Here is a 19,596-nt window from a genome sequence, read left to right on the forward strand (position 1 = left end):
TTAAAAATTAATATAAAAAATTTTTTAATTAAAAAGATATAAAAGTATATATACACTCACATACCTATGCTTATATACACTTAGAATATTTCAAGAAGTACACACAACTGATAACAGCAGGTGCCCCTGGCAAGGAGAAGAACTAGACACTAAGAAGGAGCGATGGAGAATTACTTAAACTTTTTAGAAATTATGAAATATCTCAAGCCTGCAGGGAAGTACAGAAAATAATGTAACAGATGCCCATGTACCCACCACCCAGATTTCACAGATGTTAAAATTTTGTCGTTTTGCTACAAATCGTAGCAGTAAGTACAGCCAGCACACCACCCCCACCCTCCTTCCTGCCCCTCATCGACCAAGTACTAAAGTTGATGTGTATCACTCTGAATCTACACCTTCTCTTAGGTTTTTAAGTTTCAGCCAACACGCAGTGTAATAATAATTCCAAGCATCCGATAGGGTGATTCCAGTCTTCCATACAACACCCGGTGCTCCATACAAGTGCACTCCTTAATCCCCATCTCCTCTTCCCCCCCATCCCCCACCTCCTCCCGCCTGGTGACCCTCGGTTTGTTCTCTGCGGTTACGAGTCTGTTTCTTGGTTTGTGTCTCCTTTCCCCCTTGGCTCCCTTGCTTTGTTTCTTAAATTCCACCGGTGCGTGAAACCAGATGGTGTTTGTCCTTCTCCGGCTTACTTCGTGTAGCATCAGGCTACCTGGATCCATCCACGTTGTTGCAAGTGGCAACATTTCACTCTTTTTTTATGGCTGAGTGATAGTCCATTGTGTATATATACCGCCTCTGTATCCTCTGTATCCATTCAACCGCCTCTGTATCCATTCATTGGTGGATGGACACTTGGGCTGTTTCCACAGTGTAGCTACTGTAGATAGTGTTGCTATAAACATTGGGCTGCATGTATCCCTTTGAATTAGTACTTTTTATATTCTTCAGATAAATACCTAGTAGTGCGGTTGCTAGATCGTAGGATATTTCTGCCTTTAACTTTCCGAGGCCCCTCCATACCGTTTTCCAGGGTGGCTGCACCCTTTTGCATTCGCACCAACAGTGCAAGAGGGTTCCCTGTGCCCGCATCCCATAAGCACCTGTTGTTTCTTGTGTTGTTGATGTTAGCCCTTCTGACAGGTGTGAGGCGATACTGTGGTTTTGGTTTGTGTTTCCCTGGTGACCCGTGATGTTCCGCAAAATGGATTAAAGACCCAAGTGTGAGACCCGAAACCATCAAAATCCTGGGGGAGAACACAGACAGTAACCTCTTTGACGTCGGCCATAGCAAATTCTTTCTAGATGCGTCTCCTGAGGCAAGGGAAACAAAAGTAAAAATAGCCTATTGGGACTTCATCAAAGTGAAAAGCTTCTGCACAGCAAAGGAAACAATCAACAAAACTCAAAGGCAGCCTACTGAATTGGAGAAGGTATTTGCAAAGGACATATCCGATAAAGGGTTGGGGTCCCAGGTCATGAGCTCACGGTCCGTGGGTTCAAGCCCTGCATCGGGCTCTGCGCTGACAACACAGAGCCTGCTTGGGATTCTGTCTCCCTCTCTCTGTCCCTCTCGTGCTCGCACACTCTCTCTCTCTCCCTCAAAAACAGACATTTAAAAATAATACTAAAGTATACAATGTGAGAAGTTTTGAAATACTTACACACCCCCGACACCATCACTATGGTTGAAATAATGAGCATATCCATCACCTCTGGAAGTTTCTGGCGTTCTTGGGCAATCCCTCCCTCCCTCCCTTTCCACCCTGCCCATGCCTAGGCAACCACTGACCGGTTTCTGTCGCAGTCGGTTAGTTCGTATTTTCTAGAATTGCCTGTGATGGAATCACACAATACATGCTTTTTTTTCCCTTTCTTTTTTTTTTTTTTTTGTTTCTTTTTTGGTTGGTTTTTTTTTTTTTTTTTTTTTTGGTCTGGCTTTATTCACTCGGCATGATTTTGAGTTTTGTCCCTGTTGTTGAGTGTTTCAATAGTTCATTCTTTTCATTTTTGAATAGCAAGATAAAATATGTAAAAAACTCACAATGAGTCCTACCATAAAGTAAATGCTTAGTAAGTGGAAGCTGTTACTATAATAATATTAAAACCCTTCCTGAATTTAAGAGTCTATAACTATTATGCGATCATTTCTAAAACCCCTCACTGCCAAAACATAAGGAACCCAGGTAAACCCCTTTTGCTTGGAAAGGGGGTTTAACTTCAACTATACTAAAACAAAAATAATGTTGGGGCACCTGGGTGGCTCAGTCGGTTGGGAGTCCGACTTCGGCTCAGGTCATGATCTTGCGGTCCGTGAGTTCGAGCCCCGCGTCAGGCTCTGTGCCGACAGCTCAGAGCCTGGAGCCTGTTTCGGATCCTGTGTCTCCCTCTCTGCCCCTCCCCTACTCATGCTCGCTCTCTCTCTCGCTCTCTCAAAAATAAATAAAAACATTAAAAAGTTTTTAAAACAAAAACAACGTTTTGGTAAGAAAGGTTCTGACGTTCAAATGGGAAGTAACCCCACCCTGCAGGTCAATTCATGGAGGTCTGCGGGGGGATATTTTACAGTTGACGGATCCGCTAGCCCATCAAACGCCCTGTTTCTCAAAATCAGGTGTTCTTTTATAGGGGACGCAGCTGCTTGATAAACCCTGTGCCTCTTGTGTCTCATCTCTTCCAGCTCTGGGGTCTCCACCAACCATGGTTCTCAGTGCAGGCCCAGTACTCTCAAGTACAAATGGGGTTGTGTTTCAAGGCATTCCCATGGCTCACCCGTGGAGGCAACACGTGCTTTATGTGCTGTTTGTACTGTGCCAAACACTGGGCTCAGGGTCCCGCCCCTTTAGTGCATTTAACCCTCCCCATCCAGTGAGACACCATGTCAGCCATGCCTTTGCCACGCAGCAGAAAATCTGACGGCAGTGACGTGGACAGAATTTGTTTTTCACGCAGCAAGAAGTCTTGAGGTAGGCAGTTACTAATGCGAAATCCGTGGCTCGATGATATCGATGCTATAATATCTATTCTCTTAGCGGCTTCCTCAGGTTGGCAGAATGGCTGCTGCTCCTGCCATCACATCTGCGTTCCCAATGGAACAAAGGAAAAGATAAAGGAGAGAGTTAGGGCCCATGTCAGGGAACGAGAGCTCTCCAGGAACCCCGGTGACCTATACATGTGTCTTCCCGTTCAGAACTGTGTCACAGGGCCACCCTCGCTGGAAAGTGACTCAGAGAGGAGGATTTTGGAAACGGTGTCCATCACAGATCTGACCGTCTCTGTTTTTGCAAGATGAGAAAAATGAGGCTTAGAGGTGTTAAGGGACTTCCCTGAAAGTCCCACAAGGAGTTAAGAGCCAAACAGTCTTATTTGATCGGCTTTGATGAGATTCTGGGTCAGGCTTCTTGCTTTTCACGCCCAAATGCCAACTTTGCTTCCGTTCATCTGATATCTAGAGCACATGGATAGTTTTCCCTTTGAGAGTAAATCAAATCGGCCCTTCGGGTAGTCATTGAAAGACTCAGATTCCAACTGACTTCTCTCCAGCAGCTGCCCAGAGCACAGATCAAGAACACTGAACCCTCGTGTTGAGGGAGGCAGGGACCCGCCCTCCTCCTATCCTTCTAAACCCACAGACCCACTGCAATGCTTTCCTTTCCTTTACTGAGTTACAATTTAATGATCCACCCTTGGGCTTCGCTGAGGCTCAGGAGGATGAAAGATAACTTTAAGTTACTGTTACATCTCCTGTAAAACGCCCATTGGCGACCTTGCTCATCCTGCAGCCTGATATTCCTTTAGTAAGTATCCGGGATACATGCCCGCTAGAATTTAGCACCTGGAAATTTTTTTTTCGTAGAAAATTAGAAGTGGATGTGTACCAGTAATCCAGGATGTCGTGGTTGCTGTAACTAAACACAGGTTTAGTTCTGAGATTTCAGGTAGGCGTGAGATACATTTTTATTTGGTTACAGTAACCCTGTTACCTGGATCATGGGTCCAGTCACGTTTCTTTTCCTATATGGCTTTGGAATCCTTGGTTAGTCTCCTTTAATTGGTCTGTTTTATGTCTGCAAATACTTGAAGCCTCTCTTGTTTTTTTTTTTTTTAGAAAATATGAGTAATTTGGGGTGCTTGGGCGGCTCAGTTGGTTAAGCGTCTGACTTCTGATCTCACAGTTCATGGGTTCAAGCCCCACGTCGGGCTCTGTGCTGACAGCTCGGAGCCTGGAGCCTGCTTCAGATTCTGTGTCTCCCTCTCTCTCTGCCCCTCGTGCACTCGCTCTCTCTCTCTCTCTCTCTCAAAAGTATTTAAAAATTAAAAGAAAATATAAGTAATTTTTAAGACTAAAAGAATTTGCAATGACCCATAGACAAGACAGTCTAGAAAGCGAAAAGGAGAAGCAAAAAAACGGACCAGGCATCGAGGGACTTATATCAGCAACGTAAAGAGAGGAGGCTGAAGATGATGCACTTCACGATTCTGAATTCTCTTACCATCCACCTGCAATTTAAATGATTCGTTTAACAAATATTTGAGCCCTTAATTACACTCATTAGATAGGCGCTCAGGAGTCTGAATCTCTGTGCGATGTGAATCTCTGTAACTCACTCATTAACAGGTTGAGGTTAGACAGGACCCGAAAAGATCCAGTCGAACCCTCAACCCGGGGAGCCTCACTCTTCCATCATTACAGATAGCTCGTCCGCCTGTCTTTCAAAAAGGAGATGACAGGAAATTAAATCATGAAAAGATCTGTCACCTCGTGGGCCAGACACACAGCTCAGGATAAGCGGAGGTGGCTTCAGAGTATAGGAAAAAAATGGAATACAGCATAGATTTGAGACGACAGAGAAACCACTCCATAAATTTTGGTACCTCCAAATTATGGGACACGGTGCAGCAATTAAAATCATGTTTTAGGAGGCTATATTATCATATAATGTTTATGTGGATGGACAAAGTGTATCTGTTTGTACATATATACACACACACAAGCAGAATATGCAAAACTGACTTTGTAAAGGAAAAACCAAACAGACCAAAGAGTCTGGAATGAAATTCACCAAGATATTGAAAACAGTGGCTCCCGCGAGGTGATCGAATTACAGGTAATTTTCGTTTTCATCATTATGATTTTCTCTGTTTTTTAATCTTTATGGAATGAATATGTATTACTTTTACAATCACGCAGAGCATGATTATATTTGGAAGGAATAAACTCAAAGTCTGTACAGTATAATGGAAATGTCTTAACACATGAAAAACTAGATGGTGTAGAAAGGAAATAGCTCGAAGCAAAGGAAAAGCGGTACAAAATGAGACGTGATTAATTACTCATCATCTCTGTCAAAAAGTGTGGCCAGGCGGTGGGTTCACGAAACCGGGGATTTCTGCAGCGCAGAAGTCACCTCGTGACAACATTTAAGTGATTTGCAACCCGAGGTAACCCAGGTTAGCATCCTGGCTGGGCCACTCGGTGGCTGTGGGACCTGGGACAGAGTCCTTTATTCTCTGTAAGCCTCTTGCTTCTCTAGAGCAAGTGAGGGAGAGGCAGAGAGGGAGGGAGAGAGAGAGAGAGAGAGAGAGAGAGCGAGAATCCCAAGTAGGTTCTGCACTATCAGCATGGAGCCTGAGGTGGGGCTCAAACCCTCGAACCCGCTCATTTGTTAAAAGATTTTTAACACATGATAGGGCTGCTCTGAGGGGTCAGTGATGACAGGCGTGTAATGGGCTCCATATAGAGCCTTTAGCGATGCTTTGCGGAAGAACAGACATCCTACTCTGAGCTCAGAGACCGTAAGAATCTGTGGGACAGGGGTGGCCAGGGGCACACATAAACGGGGGCTGGGGGTCAGGGCTTGCCTGCGAGGGCTCTCTGTCGGGGTGATATGCAAGGTGCATCAGCCTCAGTATCTACAGACCTGGATCCTCACTCGGCAAGGCATGCAAACAGCCTCAGCCTCTGTGTTCTTAATTACGACATTGATATAACGTATCTTTCTTTGCTATTCCTGGGGCTTATCATTCGCTCCTTCCTTAATTTTATGGATGTCTTTCGGACACCCTACTGTGTGCGAGATAAAAAAAAGCAGAGAAAGATTTCCTGTCCTCGTGGAGTTTATAGTGCGGAGGGGGTTAAGGTGACACCCACACGATACATAAGTTGAATGTATGGCATTTTAAGTGGTGATGCGTGTCACAGAGAATAACGAAGCCGGCACAGAGAACTGGGGTGAGGGGTGAATTTTGGCTAGAGGGCAGGCAAGGGCTCACCGAGAGATGGCATTGGAGCGGGTTAATGTCTGATGGAAGCGAGGGAGCAAGCTCTGTTGGCATTTGGGAGATAGGATTAACGGCAGGGAGGACAACAGCCAGCGCAAAGGCCCTGTGGCAGCGAACGTGTCAGAACAGGATGGCTGTAGCAGAGAGAGTGAACAGAGCAGCCTCGAGAGAGAAGAACCGAGATGCGAGGTTTGTGGACGGAACCACACTTGCTCTTAGACCGCACGATGGTGGTGTGATCTCGCAGAAGGAACTGTGTGAAGAGCAGAGAGCAGCAGGTGCCACACGCGGCCACAGGCGGGACACCAGCCCGTCCGAGGGGAGACGTTCGGTGAGCTGATGAACTCGGGGGGGTCCAGGTATGGGCTTGACCATCAGGACTTGTCTGCGATCATGCAGGACCCTGAAATGTGAGGGACGATCACATGTCCTTGTGCGTCTCGCGCATGGGATGCCTTCGCCATCAACTTAAGTCCACCTGCTTCTCTGGTTCTGCCTGGAAACTGTCACTTCCCGCCCTGCGTCCGGGAGGGGAGTTTCAACAGCGTCTGGCCCCGTAGGGAGCAAAAACACGGCTGCCTTTCCTGAGGGAGTCCTCCCTCCCTGGGGGACTCGGCAGCATCCTGCTGGGATGGTCCAAGGCGTTCCCAGCCCGCTTCTTGCAAACTGATGCGGTTTCCTCCTCAATAATCCTTCAGAAGCACGTAGAGCTGGACGGACCCAAATTAGAGGGGTCTGGTCCATTCCAGGGGTTGATTTGAATATCCCTCCTTTGCGGGGAGGAGAAAACAAGTCTTCCTAAGAAGAGAAGTTACGAGAAGGCCTGTTCTCAAAAACGTGTCCTTGGCAGCCCATTAATTATATTTCCTTTTGACAGATCTCGTATATGGTTGTTATATCTTTAGGGGGAGAAAGGTGTTGGGTGATTAATTGGTTGATGGTGTATGTTAATTGGATGCTAATTAAATTGAAATCTAATTCGTATTTGAAACCCTTAATTTAACTCAGGACCAGACAATTAAGAATCTTCAGGCTTCTCGAAGGGACTTGTCTTCCTCTTTGTCACCTCCAAATGTCTGTTGACACCTTCTCCTTGTTTACAAACTTGTTTTTCAAGGGAAGACTCATGCTTCTTCGAGCTTCCAGCTATAATAAGACATGTCGGTTCTTGCGATACATATTTAATTGCTTTATTGGGGGAAAAAATGCACGTATCTCCACTCTATTACTTAAGTTTGTTCTAAGCAAGTCCCGTCACGCTGGACTACGGTGCCGTTTGAAGAAACACTTCCTAGAAGAGAGTCATTCTGTACTGAAGTCTCGGGAAAAGCACGGAGATGCTCTGATAGGGTCCTGGTGACCTGAAAGCAGTGGAGGAGCCCTTGGCATTGCTGGAAGCTTCCGGGCAATTCTCTGCTCCTGTTCCCACTCGGGGAAGACCCCACCCCCACCTGGGAGATGAATACTCTGAGAATATGCTCACAAAATATCCACCAGCTCCTGGTTTTTGTTTTTAATGTTTTTATTTATTTATTTTTGAGAGAGAGCAGGGGAGGGGCAGAGAGAGAGGGAGAGAGAGGATCCCAAGTAGGTCAGCACGGAGCCCGGCGCGGGGCTCGAACCCACGACCCGTGAGCCGAAGCCACCTGCTTAACCGACCGAGCCACTCAGGCACCCCCAGCAGCTCCCGTTTTGTACCCCAGGCTTCTAGAAGCCTCTAGAAAAGAAACTCAGGTGGGTGGGGCCTCCACCCATGCCGATAAGGGAGCCCCGGCCTCCGCGCTCCTGTGCTGTCTCAGCCAGAGCGGGCAGGTCTCTCCACAATCCGATTATCTGGAGATTTCCTCCAGGGTAGAGTGCCACGCCTTGAGACCGGGAAGGTATCTTCTGTTTCGACTCTCTAAGCAAAGGAAACTGGGGACCCCAGGTACGATCGTAGGAGCCTGGGCTCTGAAAGTTAACCGTCCCAGACTTGTACCCTGACCTCCCCTTAGAAGAGTTTCTTTGCTCTTCCGAGCCTCGGTTTCCTCCTCTGTGAAATGGGATGCTAAGATGAATCCGGCACCGACGTTGCAAGAATTAAATGAGATGGTGCGCTTTTGTAGAAACCCGAGAGGGTCCATGCGTAGTGAGGTGTTCAGTGCCTGGTCTACGCAGTCACCCTTAGTGCCAGGCGGGCTCCCGCTTCACCTCTGGTCCCGTAGAACGCCAGGACTTAGGCAGGTGCATGCTGCGCCACGGCTTGTCCTTGGCACTGGTTCTGTCTCCGCACTGGCCTCTGAGATTCGAACCTCCTTCCCTCACCCACTGGCTCTCCCCTCAGCTGTCCTGGAGAAGCCTCTAGAAAAGAAGGCCGGCAGAAACTATGGCCCCCCAGGCAACAAGAAGCTGATCTATTTCATTGATGACATGAACTTGCCTGAGGTGGATGCCTACGGGACCGTGCAGCCCCACACCATCATCAGGCAGCATCTGGACTATGGCCACTGGTAAGCACACATGTGCAAAGGGCCTGGGGCCCGCGGGCTGGGGGGGCTGAGGGGGGAGGCCTAAGGCAGGGCTGAAGGCCGTTCCCCTGGAGCCCCAAACTGCACTTTAGTGCTGGTGCTGGATGAGAATCCCCATAGCAAACCACAGTCCCCACAGGACTGTGTCTCCTGGGGTGCACTTTCAGACCCAGGAATCAGTACCGACATGGGAAATTTGGTCAGGGGACATACTGAGCTGTTATCTAAGGGGGGGGGGGAAACCTACCTTTTTCTTCAACATTCATCTCAAAAGTTGCCTTCTCCAAACCCCAGAGCAGAATGAACCTCTCCTGTCCCCTGCTGTGGTCCCAAGTCCCTGAGCAGGTACTTGAGCGATAACCGCTAACACCCTGTGTGGTGCACATATGTCCGCGGGTCTGAACAGCCTTTGTCCCTTTCGGGGAAATTCGCAGACTTTGTTATTGTCTCCGGCCACAGCGTAATTGTTGACGGCAAAAGGTCTGAACTTGCCAGAAAAAAAAAAAAAAAAGTCTGTGATTGGAGACAATTGGCTCGCCTTCCTACCCCACGTCGAATTAGCTGCTGAGAATTCGGGGAATTCAGAGAGAAGCGTGGTTGTGATGGTGACCTGAGTCGCCTTGCAGCCATCGCTAACACCTTTTGCGGGATGCCTGCCGTGTACATCCCCCCACAGCGTGCACACCAGCATCTGGGCGGCTTGGCTGTACAGGAACAGATCGATCTGGCACACGAGTTTTACTTTAGGTTCGTGGCCACAAGCCCAAAGTGGGCAGTAGGAGCTCTCTGGAAATCCCGCCCTGCTGCCTCAGCATGTTTGCATTTCCGCTCGCAGCGATGGCTGCGTCAGACCTTCTGTCTGTCCTCGGACTTCCCGCCCCACCTCCGCTGGTGACCATGGGTATACCATGTTTCTTTCCTGCCTCCGTAGCTGTACGAGAGCCTCCTTTCCTCCCTCCTCCTGACCCACCTTCCCTGAGGCCGAGCCGTCACCAGCCTCTGGTTCTTCTCTCCCCCCACCTCCTTCGGCAACTGCCTCTTACCTCCTGATCGGCTCCTTCTCATCGAAATTGAGACTCACCTAGATTTCTTCTGTTGCATTCAAAAACATGATTTTCTAACTGATGACCTGTTCTCTCTTCCCACATAGCCAAATATCTCTATTTCCACTTCCCCACTTTCCCCACCACCGCTCACTCCACTCCCTGGTTTTTGTTTCCTCCACTTTACTGAATTTTTCCTGCTCAACTACTAACTGTATCTTTATGTGAGACCTGACAGACCCGTTGGGTCAACTGTCTTTCAGATTCTCTTTGACTGCTCTCTCCTCTTGGAAGGAACCAACTTCCTTTGGCTTCTGGGCTGCCGTACCCCTCTAATGCCCCCCCACCTCTTAGACCTTTATGGCTTCTTTTTTCTGTGATCTTTCCATAGATGTTGGATCCCTCAGGATTTGGGCCCAGCCTCTTATCCTTTTCTGATCTCTACCAATGGATCTAGGCTTTTTTTTTTTTTTTTCACCACCCAAGCATATAAATGATAGGATACATCCCACCTCACCCTAACAAGGCACTCACCTGCCTGGGTCATCACCCAGCTCTCCCTGTGGTTTCTGACTGTTCCAGGTATGACCGGAACAAGCTGTCCCTGAAGGAGATCAGGAATGTGCAATATGTCTCCTGTATGAACCCCACGGCAGGCAGCTTCACCATCAACCCACGGCTTCAGGTATGGGAGGGAGCTGTGGTACCTGAGTCCTAAATAAATACTAGCTCACCAGGGCCCACATCCCTCAATGCCAAGTAGTAACTGGTCCTTCCCCCGTCCAGCCTCTCAAAGTGGCGAATCATACGGGATGCCGATTTGCGTTTCCGGGGAGACAAAGAAACTCCTAGACCCAGAGCCATGAAGCTTTTAGAGCTGGAAGGGGCCATAGAGTTCTTATGATTTAGCTCATTCTTTGGAGCGGGAAAACATCAGAGAGATGAAATGACTCTCCCAAGGTCGTGGGGATATCCAGTGTCAAATCCTGGTTTGGGCTCAGACGCTCTGAGTTCAAGTTCTGTTCTAAGTTCGGGTTCAGTGTGAGAAGTGTGATCGGAATATAGAATCCAAAGTCCTCATAAGAATTCCTCGTTGCTCTACCCAGAGCCCCAAGAGGCGATCTTGACTCTGACCCCTGGCCCCTGCCTGTTCTCTCGTACAGCGCCACTTTAGCGTGCTTGTCCTCTCCTTCCCTGGGGCAGACGCCCTGGCCTCCATCTACGGCACCATCCTGACTCAGCACCTTAAGCTTGGAAACTTCCCAGAGTCTCTGCAGAAATCCAGCCCCCAGCTCATCAATCTGGCCCTCACCTTCCACCGGAAGATCACCACCACATTCCTACCCACAGCGATCAAATTCCACTACGTTTTCAATCTCCGAGACCTCGCCAACATTTTCCAGGTGAGTCCATCTGTACGGAGACACCCTTGAAAGGCTCGCTGATAATCTGGGCCCTTCCGTTCTTGGTAAAATAACAGCACCAAACTCTTACGCAAAGGCGCCGTTCGTACAGAATCATGAACACAATCAGGTAGATGGGGCCACGGGCTCCATGAGGAGGGACGTCAACCAGGTAGAGTGCTGTTTGACAAAGACATGGTTTCCCAGGACACATTTCTGAGTTGGCTCCTTTGGGTTGGAGAAGGCTCAGCATCTTGAAGAAAATGCTACATACTGATTCCAGCATGCCAAGGAAGGAACGAAAAGAAAGAAAGAGGTAACTACTTTGCAGGCCCTGGTGGTATAGCATTGTTCTTGGGAACAAAAAGAATGTCCCCCGAAATCAGGCGGGATAGATCCGTTTCCTGAAAAAGCCACATCATAGTATTCCTAAGATAGTAACTGCCAGCCTCCAGGAGGCCTCTGTTGTCAAACTCCAGCTTCCTCTCCAGGCCACAGCCATTGCAGATTCTTCTAACTCTTTGTCCTCTGCATTGAGATGGCCTGTCTCTGCCCATTGCCTTCAGTTGCTTGACCCTTCACTGTCAAAACCTCCAGAGGGCAACGCAACAAAGCCTGGTCCCCTCTTCCTCACAGGATGGAGTCTGCAACTTTCCCATCTTGGGCAAGAACCTGTGGAGACCACTTTTTGGACACGGTCCTCCCCAAGTTGGCAGGAAGGATGCCTTTTACACCAAGCAGAGGCCACACCTGTAGGGGGCTGTCAATGCAATCGGGGAGTGAGACGTGACCCTCTGTGGTCAGCACATGTACTTGGAATTAATTACCCAGGACACTACCTGTCCAGATCCTGAGAACATAGGGCCTGCGTGGTCCAGCCAGGACCTTTGGTTGTAAAAAGCAGAAATCTTCTGACCATTAGTTCAGAGGTCTAAGAACTGTGTCTGGAGTGGCTTCACCTAGAGAGACACTGAGCCTCCCCGCATAAGGACCAGTCACTGAGTACACACTTAAGCTACCTCAGGACAGCACTGTGGGCCACATACCTCCTAAACACTAACTCTGCTAAAAAATGAGGAAGCAGAGACCCCCAGAGATTCTGTAGATTTTCCTAGGAGCACACAGCCAGCCAGGGAAGGGACTAGAACAAGAAGCCGGGTCTTTGGGTTCCTGGCTAGGACCTCTTTCCTGCACACCATTCTGTCCTCTTCATCCGCACTTCTGGAGAGGGGAACAAGCATAAGGTAGTTCAGGCAGCAAGAAAGACCCCACTCCAAGCCCGTAAAGCTTTCAGGTCTGTGGCTCTGAGGCTAGGACGATGGCAAAATTTGTACATGCCCACTATTCTCTCTCCTCTACTGAGTATTAATTAAGAAAGACCTCTTTTATCACAAAGTACCTCTCTTAAATCTCACCGCAGCAGCACGAGGTGAGAATGTCCCCGTCTGTACTTTCAAAGGCAAGAAAGGAGTTAATTGGGTCAAATTCACATTGCTCATAGGGCAGAGCTGAAGGGAGAAGGGCATTAGATCTGGTTGACCAGAAGCATCCAGCTCCTGCCTGGGCAGACGCCTTGTCACCCGTACGCTCTGAAATGCACACTCATGACAACCCACATTATCGGGACCCACATTATCATCCCAATTTAACGGAGGCTCAGGGAAGTTACCAGCCAGGTGACAGCACGAATGGTCACAAAGGCAGAAAAGCATAGACAACATCAGTGGAATGCGTAACAGGCGTCGGGCCGTGGGGGATGGAAAGTGAGGGGAAGGAGGTGGTCATGGAGAGACAGAATTGGAAAGATCATTTGAGGCCAGAGTGGGCCCTCATAAAAAGTCTGACATTGGCCTGTAGCAATTATGGAGCACGGTCCTGGGCCTTTTACATCTATTAGCGAATAATTGAATCCTTGCAACCATCTTGCGAGGCAAAACGCGATTATTTCCAATTTGAAAGGGACACACTGAGCCACAGACAAATCAAATGCCTTGAGCATGATCCCATCACTGGAAGGCAGTGTCACCGACATCCAAAACTAGAACATTCAATTACAAAACGCTCACCTCCATATTCCAGCCTTGTTTCAGTGGCGGCCAGCGTAATGTCAAGGAAGCACCAAGGAGGGGGGGTATTGGCCTGGGGGCAACGTCTCCTGTTCCCCCTGGCCTGTTTCGTTGGCTGGCTCAGGCAGGCTGAGTGGCAACCCCCGGGGCCCTGTTTGCCTGCCTGTCGGCAGCCTGCCAGCTATCAGCCACCTGCCACCACGGTGGGAAAATACATCCCCCACTGGAGCACCTGCCTCCCTGCAACCACCCAGCCCCCGCCCTCCTCCTCCAGGGGGGAGTTTCAGGCTCCCAGCTTGACCACAGCGTCCCCTGCCTACTTGTCTAATGGCCTGATGGAAGCACCTAGGGGGTGGCTGGATGCCTGGTAGGAGCCAGGCATCACCTCCTTCTAGTGTGACCTGCAACTCAGGAATTCAGACCCTCTCTACACTTCCCTCACTCTGTCCTGACCAGGACACCATCTGAGAAAGTTCCAAATGGCAGAAATCATCAACTGCTCCCATCTCAATGCCACACGTAACTAAGGTGGGGCAGAATTTGTGCTTGACGTGCTCATGTGGGTGAGTAGCATACCTCACTGTTAGGGACAGTCCAGGAAGTCGGGGTGCCTGGTGGATACTTCTCCCTGCCCTCTGCATCTCATACGGCTCATACCGAGGAGAGCAAAGAAGAAGAGAGGTCAAGATGTGTGTGGGGGTGGGGCCCAAGGGACCTAACGGAATTTCTTCCATTTTTAAAAATACACTTTTATCAGAGTACAACATATAAGTAGGAAAGCCCACAAGTCATAGGCACACAGCTTGGTTAGTTATTACAAAGCCATCACACCTCTGTAACCACAAGAAATGGATCAAGATCTTCAGATCAAGAAATAGAACATTCCCTTGGGGCACCTGGGTGGCTCAGTCAGTTAAGCGTCTGACTTTAGCTCGGGCCATGATCTCGCAGTTTGTGGGTTCAAGCTCCACATCAGGCTCTGTGCTGACAGCTCGGAGCCTGGAGCTGCTTTGGATTCTGTGTCTCCCTCTCTCTCTGTCCCTCCCTTGCTCATGCTCTGTCTCTCTCTGTTTCTCAATAATAAACATTAAAAAAAAAAAAGAAATAGAACATTCCCGGCATCCCTGAAACTCCTTCTCCTTTGTCCCTTCCATTTGGTTTTTCCTCCCCTCCCGGGGGTAAATACTGTTTGGATTTATAACACCGTAAGTTCTTCTGGCCTGTTTTTGGACTTTATGAAAACAGAATCATAGGGCAAATATTAATTTGTATCTTTGTTCAATAATGCATTTATACTTATATATACAATCATGTTATTGGTAAAAAAAAAAAAATACTAGTAATAATAATTTCTTTCTTTCCAGTCCTTAAATCTTACAGTTTCTTTTTCTTGTCCTATTGTGCTGGCTACAACTGCCAGTATGATGTTGAAGAGAAGTTGAGAGAGCTGCCTCTTGTTGCATTCCTAATTTTAGGGAGAAGAGCTTTTAATAGTGTGTGATGCTTACTTTAGGTTTTTGTGGATGCTCTTTGCCAGATAGAGAAACTTTCTTCCTGTGTATAGTCTAAGAGTTTTAACCATGAATGTATATTGAAACTTAAGTGGTTTTTCTGTAACTTTTGTAATAATTATATTAATTTCTTTCTCATTGTTTCTGGAAATGTGATAAATTACATTGATTATTTTTTATTTTTTTTAACATTTATTTATTTTTGAGACAGGGAGAGACAGAGCATGAACAGGGGAGGGTCAGAGAGAGGGAGACACAGAATCTGAAACAGGCTCCAGGCTCTAAGCTGTCAGCACAGCGCCCGACGCGGGGCTCGAACTCACGGACCGCGAGATCATGACCTGAGCCGAAGTCGGCCGCTTAACCGACTGAGCCACCCAGGCGCCCCTACATTGATTATTTTTGAATCTTAGCTCACCCTTGCATTCCTATGATGAACCCAACTTAATTCCTGCATGTTGAGCCTTTTATATTTTGCTGGGTTCCATTCTCTATTTTTTTTAATGTTTATCTTGAGGGGGGGTGGGTAGGGAGAGAGAAAGAGAGAGAGGTAATGGCAGAAAGGAAGGAGAGAGAGAATTTCAAACAGGCTTCACGCTGTCAGTGCAGAGCCCAAGGTGGGGCTTGATCTCATGAACCATGAGCTCTTGATCTGAGCCAAAATCAAGAGTCAGAGACTTAACCCACTGAGCCACCCAGTCACCCTCCATTTGCTATTTTTTAACATACTTTTTGCACCTCTGTTAATAAGATTGTCCTGTAATTTTCCTTTCTTCCAAATCCAAAGGTTATAAAGTCCTCATAAAGTGCATTGGGAAGTGGTCTCTCCTTTCCTACTCTCTGGAAGATTTTGTAAAACACTGTAGCGAGCCTTCTTCCTTAAATGTCAGAAGAAGTTACTGATGAAACCATCTGGAGATTTTTTATGGCCAGTCTTATGCTCTGAGTTCAACTTTTTTCGTACATATTAGACAATTCAGATTTTCTATTCATGTGTCAGTTGTGGTAAGATGTCAATGTCATCAATTTCTACCTTATTAGCATACAGTCATTTATAATGTCCTGTGATTATCTTTTAGATATCTGTTGTATCTGACATTATGTCCTCTTTCTTAAAACTGATACTATTTGTGCCTTTTCTCGTTTTCTCTTTTTCTCTTTTATCGGGCTTATTAAGGAGTTATCAATTCTGCTAATCTTTTCAAAGAAACTGAAAAGTATATCAATTTTTTTTACCTTGTTTGCTGTGTCTATTTGATATCTGCTTTTATCTTATAAATACTGTATAATCTCTTTCTTTAGGTTTGTGATTAGTCTTCCTTTTTCTAACTTCTTGATGTGTCTAGTTAGATCATCAATTTTTAGCCTTTCAGCTCTTCTAAAATGTTCATTTTAAGGCTATGAATTTATCACTATTTATTCCATGTATCATGCAAACTTTTATATGTTGTATTTTTATTATCATTCACTTCATAATATTTCTTAATTTCCCCTGTGATTTCTCCTTTAGCTTATGGGATATTTGGAAGTGTATTGCTTTGTTTTTCAAAATTGAGAGATTCTCTAGTTATCTTGCTTTGTTTTTCAAAATTGAGAGATTTTCTAGTTACCTTTCTCTTGTTGAAGCTCAGCTTAATTTCACCATTTCAGAAAATATACTCAATTATTTTATTCATTTGAAATGTGAAGTGTGTTGAGACTGGTTTTATGTCCCAAGATATGACCAATGGGCACTTTTTAAATGGTGCATTCTTCAGATGCCGAGTGTAGTTAAATCAGTATGTCAACTAGGTCAAGCTTGTAAATCATGTCATTGAAATATCTTATATCCTTACTGATTTTTTTTTTTTTTTACTATGTGCTCTGTCCATTTCTAAGAAAAGTATGCTAAAATCTCCCACTGTTGTTGTGGACATGTCCATTTCTCCTTTTATTTCTGTCACATTTGCTTTATATGTTTTGAAGTGGTGTTATTAGGTGCACATACATTTAGAATTAGTATATCTACCTAATGGACTGCCCTTTTACTTATTATTAAATATCCTGATTTATTTTCAATTTCTTATTCCAGGCTTTTTTTCTTATATTTAATGTATATCTCTTATAGGCAACATATAGTTGGATTTTTAAAATGTAGTCTAATAATCATAGTCTTTTAATGAAAATATCATGTTCATTCATATTTGATTTTATATAATAATGAATTTAGGATTAAATCTACTTATACTGTTTGTTTTCAGTATGTTCTAGCTGTTCTGTGTTTTCTTTCCCCTCACTTTTTGTATTCTATCAAACTAATTACTTTTTGTTTTTTATTTTCTCCCCTCTTAGCATGCAGTACATCTTTTTACTCTTCATCTAATGATTATCAAATGCATCCTTTTATTCTTTTGTAAATGAGTACTTTATCAATTGCAAGGGTCTTAGAGCAATTTACATCCCTCCAATTTGATTCTATTCTTATTTTTAAAATTCAGTGTGTATTGAAAACCCACAACGCATGAATACTTTTGTCTTTGTCAACATTTACTTAGGTTTACTCACATATTATCTTCCCACTTCCCCTATCCCTGGTGCATTTCTGTTCTTCCATTTGGAGTCATTTTCATTCTACCTGAAGCTCTCCTTTAGATTTTAGTGGTGTTTATATCTGCTAGAAAATAATCTCTCTGTTTTTATTTAACTGGATATGTATTTATTTCTTATTTTTTAAAAGAATTGGGGGGGGGTGCGCCTTGAGTGGATCAGTCAGTTAAGTATCTGATTCTTGATCTCAGCTCACATCTTGATCTCAAGGTTGTGAGTCCACACCCAATGTGGAGCCCAACTTAAAAAACAAAAACAAAAAACAAAAAAACAATTCTGGGAGGGGGTTTAGAAGTCTAGGTTGGCAGCTATGTTTTTTCAGCTTTTCAAAGGTATTATTCAACTGTCCTCTGGCTTTCATTGTTTCTACTGAGGAAGTCTTAAGTCTTACTTTTCCTATACAGTACACATAGTTTTTTTTCACTTGCCTGCTTTTGAGATTTTCTGTTTGTCTTTGATTTTCAAAATTTTCACTATTCCCAAGATTTCTAAGTGGTATTTTCTGTATTTATCCTGCTTAGTGTTTGCAGCACTTTTGAATCTTGATGTCTTTTCTTTTCAGGTTTTTTTTTTTCAGTTTTAGAGAAGTCACAATCAGTATCTTTTCAAATGTTACTTCTGCTTTTTTTTTTCTAGTATTCTAATGCAAGTATATGAGACCTTGTCACTGGGTCTCATATGTCCCTTATGCTCTTTCTTTTTTCTCTTAGTGATTCAATCTGAATGTTTTCTACTACTCTCTCTTCCTGTTCACTCATTTTCTTTTCAATTCTGTCTATTCTGCTGTCAACTCCATTGATTAAGTTCTTAATTTCAGTAACACTAATTTGGGGTAATTTTTAATTCGACAATTTCCATTCGATTCATTTTTAAGTTTATTTATTTATTTTGAGAGAGTGTGTGTGAGAGAGAGAGAGAGAGAGAGCACGCACGCATGTGTGTGTGTGAGTGAGCAAGGGAGGCACAGAGAGAGAGGTAGAGAATCCCAAGCATTTTCTGTGCTGAGAAGACCTCACAACCATGAGATCACAACCTAAGCACCCCTGATTCATTTTTAAAGGCTCCACTCCTTTGATGAAATTCTTTACCGATGTCCCCTAATTTCTTGGTCATTTTAATCATAGTTTTGTTAAAGCTCTTGTGTCTGATAATTCCAATACCTAGATCTTCTGTGGGCTGTGTTTTTTCTCTCTGATTTGGTCATGTCTCCTGGTATTTCCAGTAATTTTTGTTTGATGGCCAGACATTAGGAGTTTTAAAATCTGCAGGAGTGCCTGGGTGGCTCTGTCAGTTAAGTATTCAACTCTTGGTTTCGGTTCAGGTCATGTTCTACCAGGTTCATGAGTTCAAGCCCTGAGTCAGGCTCCACACTGTCAGGGCAGAGCTATTCAGATAATTTGAGGGTTTATATGATGATATTTTCCTTCAGAGATTACACACTTCTGCTTCTGGCCAGTAGGTATCAGGGATTGAGGAGTTGAAATTGCGCTCGTTTCTGTGAGGACTGAATGATTGTGACTCACTCATACTCCTGATGTATCACCATTTGAGACGCTCCCCTGAGGTCTTTAGCCATGAACCCCTTCTTGCTAATCCCTGAACTTCAACTTTCACCCTTCCTACCACTTGAGATGAGGTAACTTTGCTCAGCATCTTAACCTTTCACTTGTCTGTCTCTCTTTGGTTTCTGAACCTATGAGCCATTACTTGTGAATTGGAAAATGCCTGAAGGAAAAAAAAATAGTACCAAATTCTGGGTTCATCTTTCTTCCTTCTCTTCCCTAGTATCGTAGCCCCTTGAGCCCTCACTGCCTTGGTGACTCCCTAATGCCTCTAAAACGATGAAGCTCTGAAGATAAGTTCCCTATCTTTTGTAGTTGACTTCAGCAGATTGGTTTGTGATCAGGTATTCTGCCACGACTAAAAGCAGAAATCTCGACGTAGGGCACATCAGAGAAAGTGCTGTTGGACAGGAAAGGAGGTGCCATGGAACACTTCAAGAAAGAGATCACACTTGAACTGGATCTTGAAATATGAGCATAGCTAGAAAAGCAAAAGGCACGAAGGCACAGAAAGTATGCAGCGCCAGAAAACAACTTGACTTTGGTGAAACCGAGATCTAGATTTTATGGGAAGTGGTGATCATGAGGAACTAGACTGGTAGTCCTATTACAACCAGAACTTTCTGCCGT

At 45.4% G+C, this 19,596-nt stretch overlaps 1 protein-coding gene across 1 annotated transcript in view; it reads left to right on the forward strand.

Annotated features, from left to right (window-relative positions):
* The window catches only part of DNAH9 (dynein axonemal heavy chain 9), a 329,272-nt gene that overhangs the window by 164,638 nt on the left and 145,038 nt on the right, over positions 1-19,596 (forward strand). The window contains exons 39-41 of the mRNA XM_078437738.2: positions 8,612-8,777; positions 10,421-10,523; positions 11,002-11,241. Coding sequence (XP_078293864.2) covers positions 8,612-8,777; positions 10,421-10,523; positions 11,002-11,241 — 509 coding nt within the window. The remainder of the gene's footprint in view (positions 1-8,611; positions 8,778-10,420; positions 10,524-11,001; positions 11,242-19,596) is intronic.

The sequence above is a fragment of the Panthera onca genome, chromosome E1 (assembly GCF_046562875.1).
Source record: "Panthera onca isolate mPanOnc1 chromosome E1, mPanOnc1 haplotype 2, whole genome shotgun sequence".
NCBI classification, from domain to species: Eukaryota; Metazoa; Chordata; class Mammalia; order Carnivora; family Felidae; genus Panthera; species Panthera onca.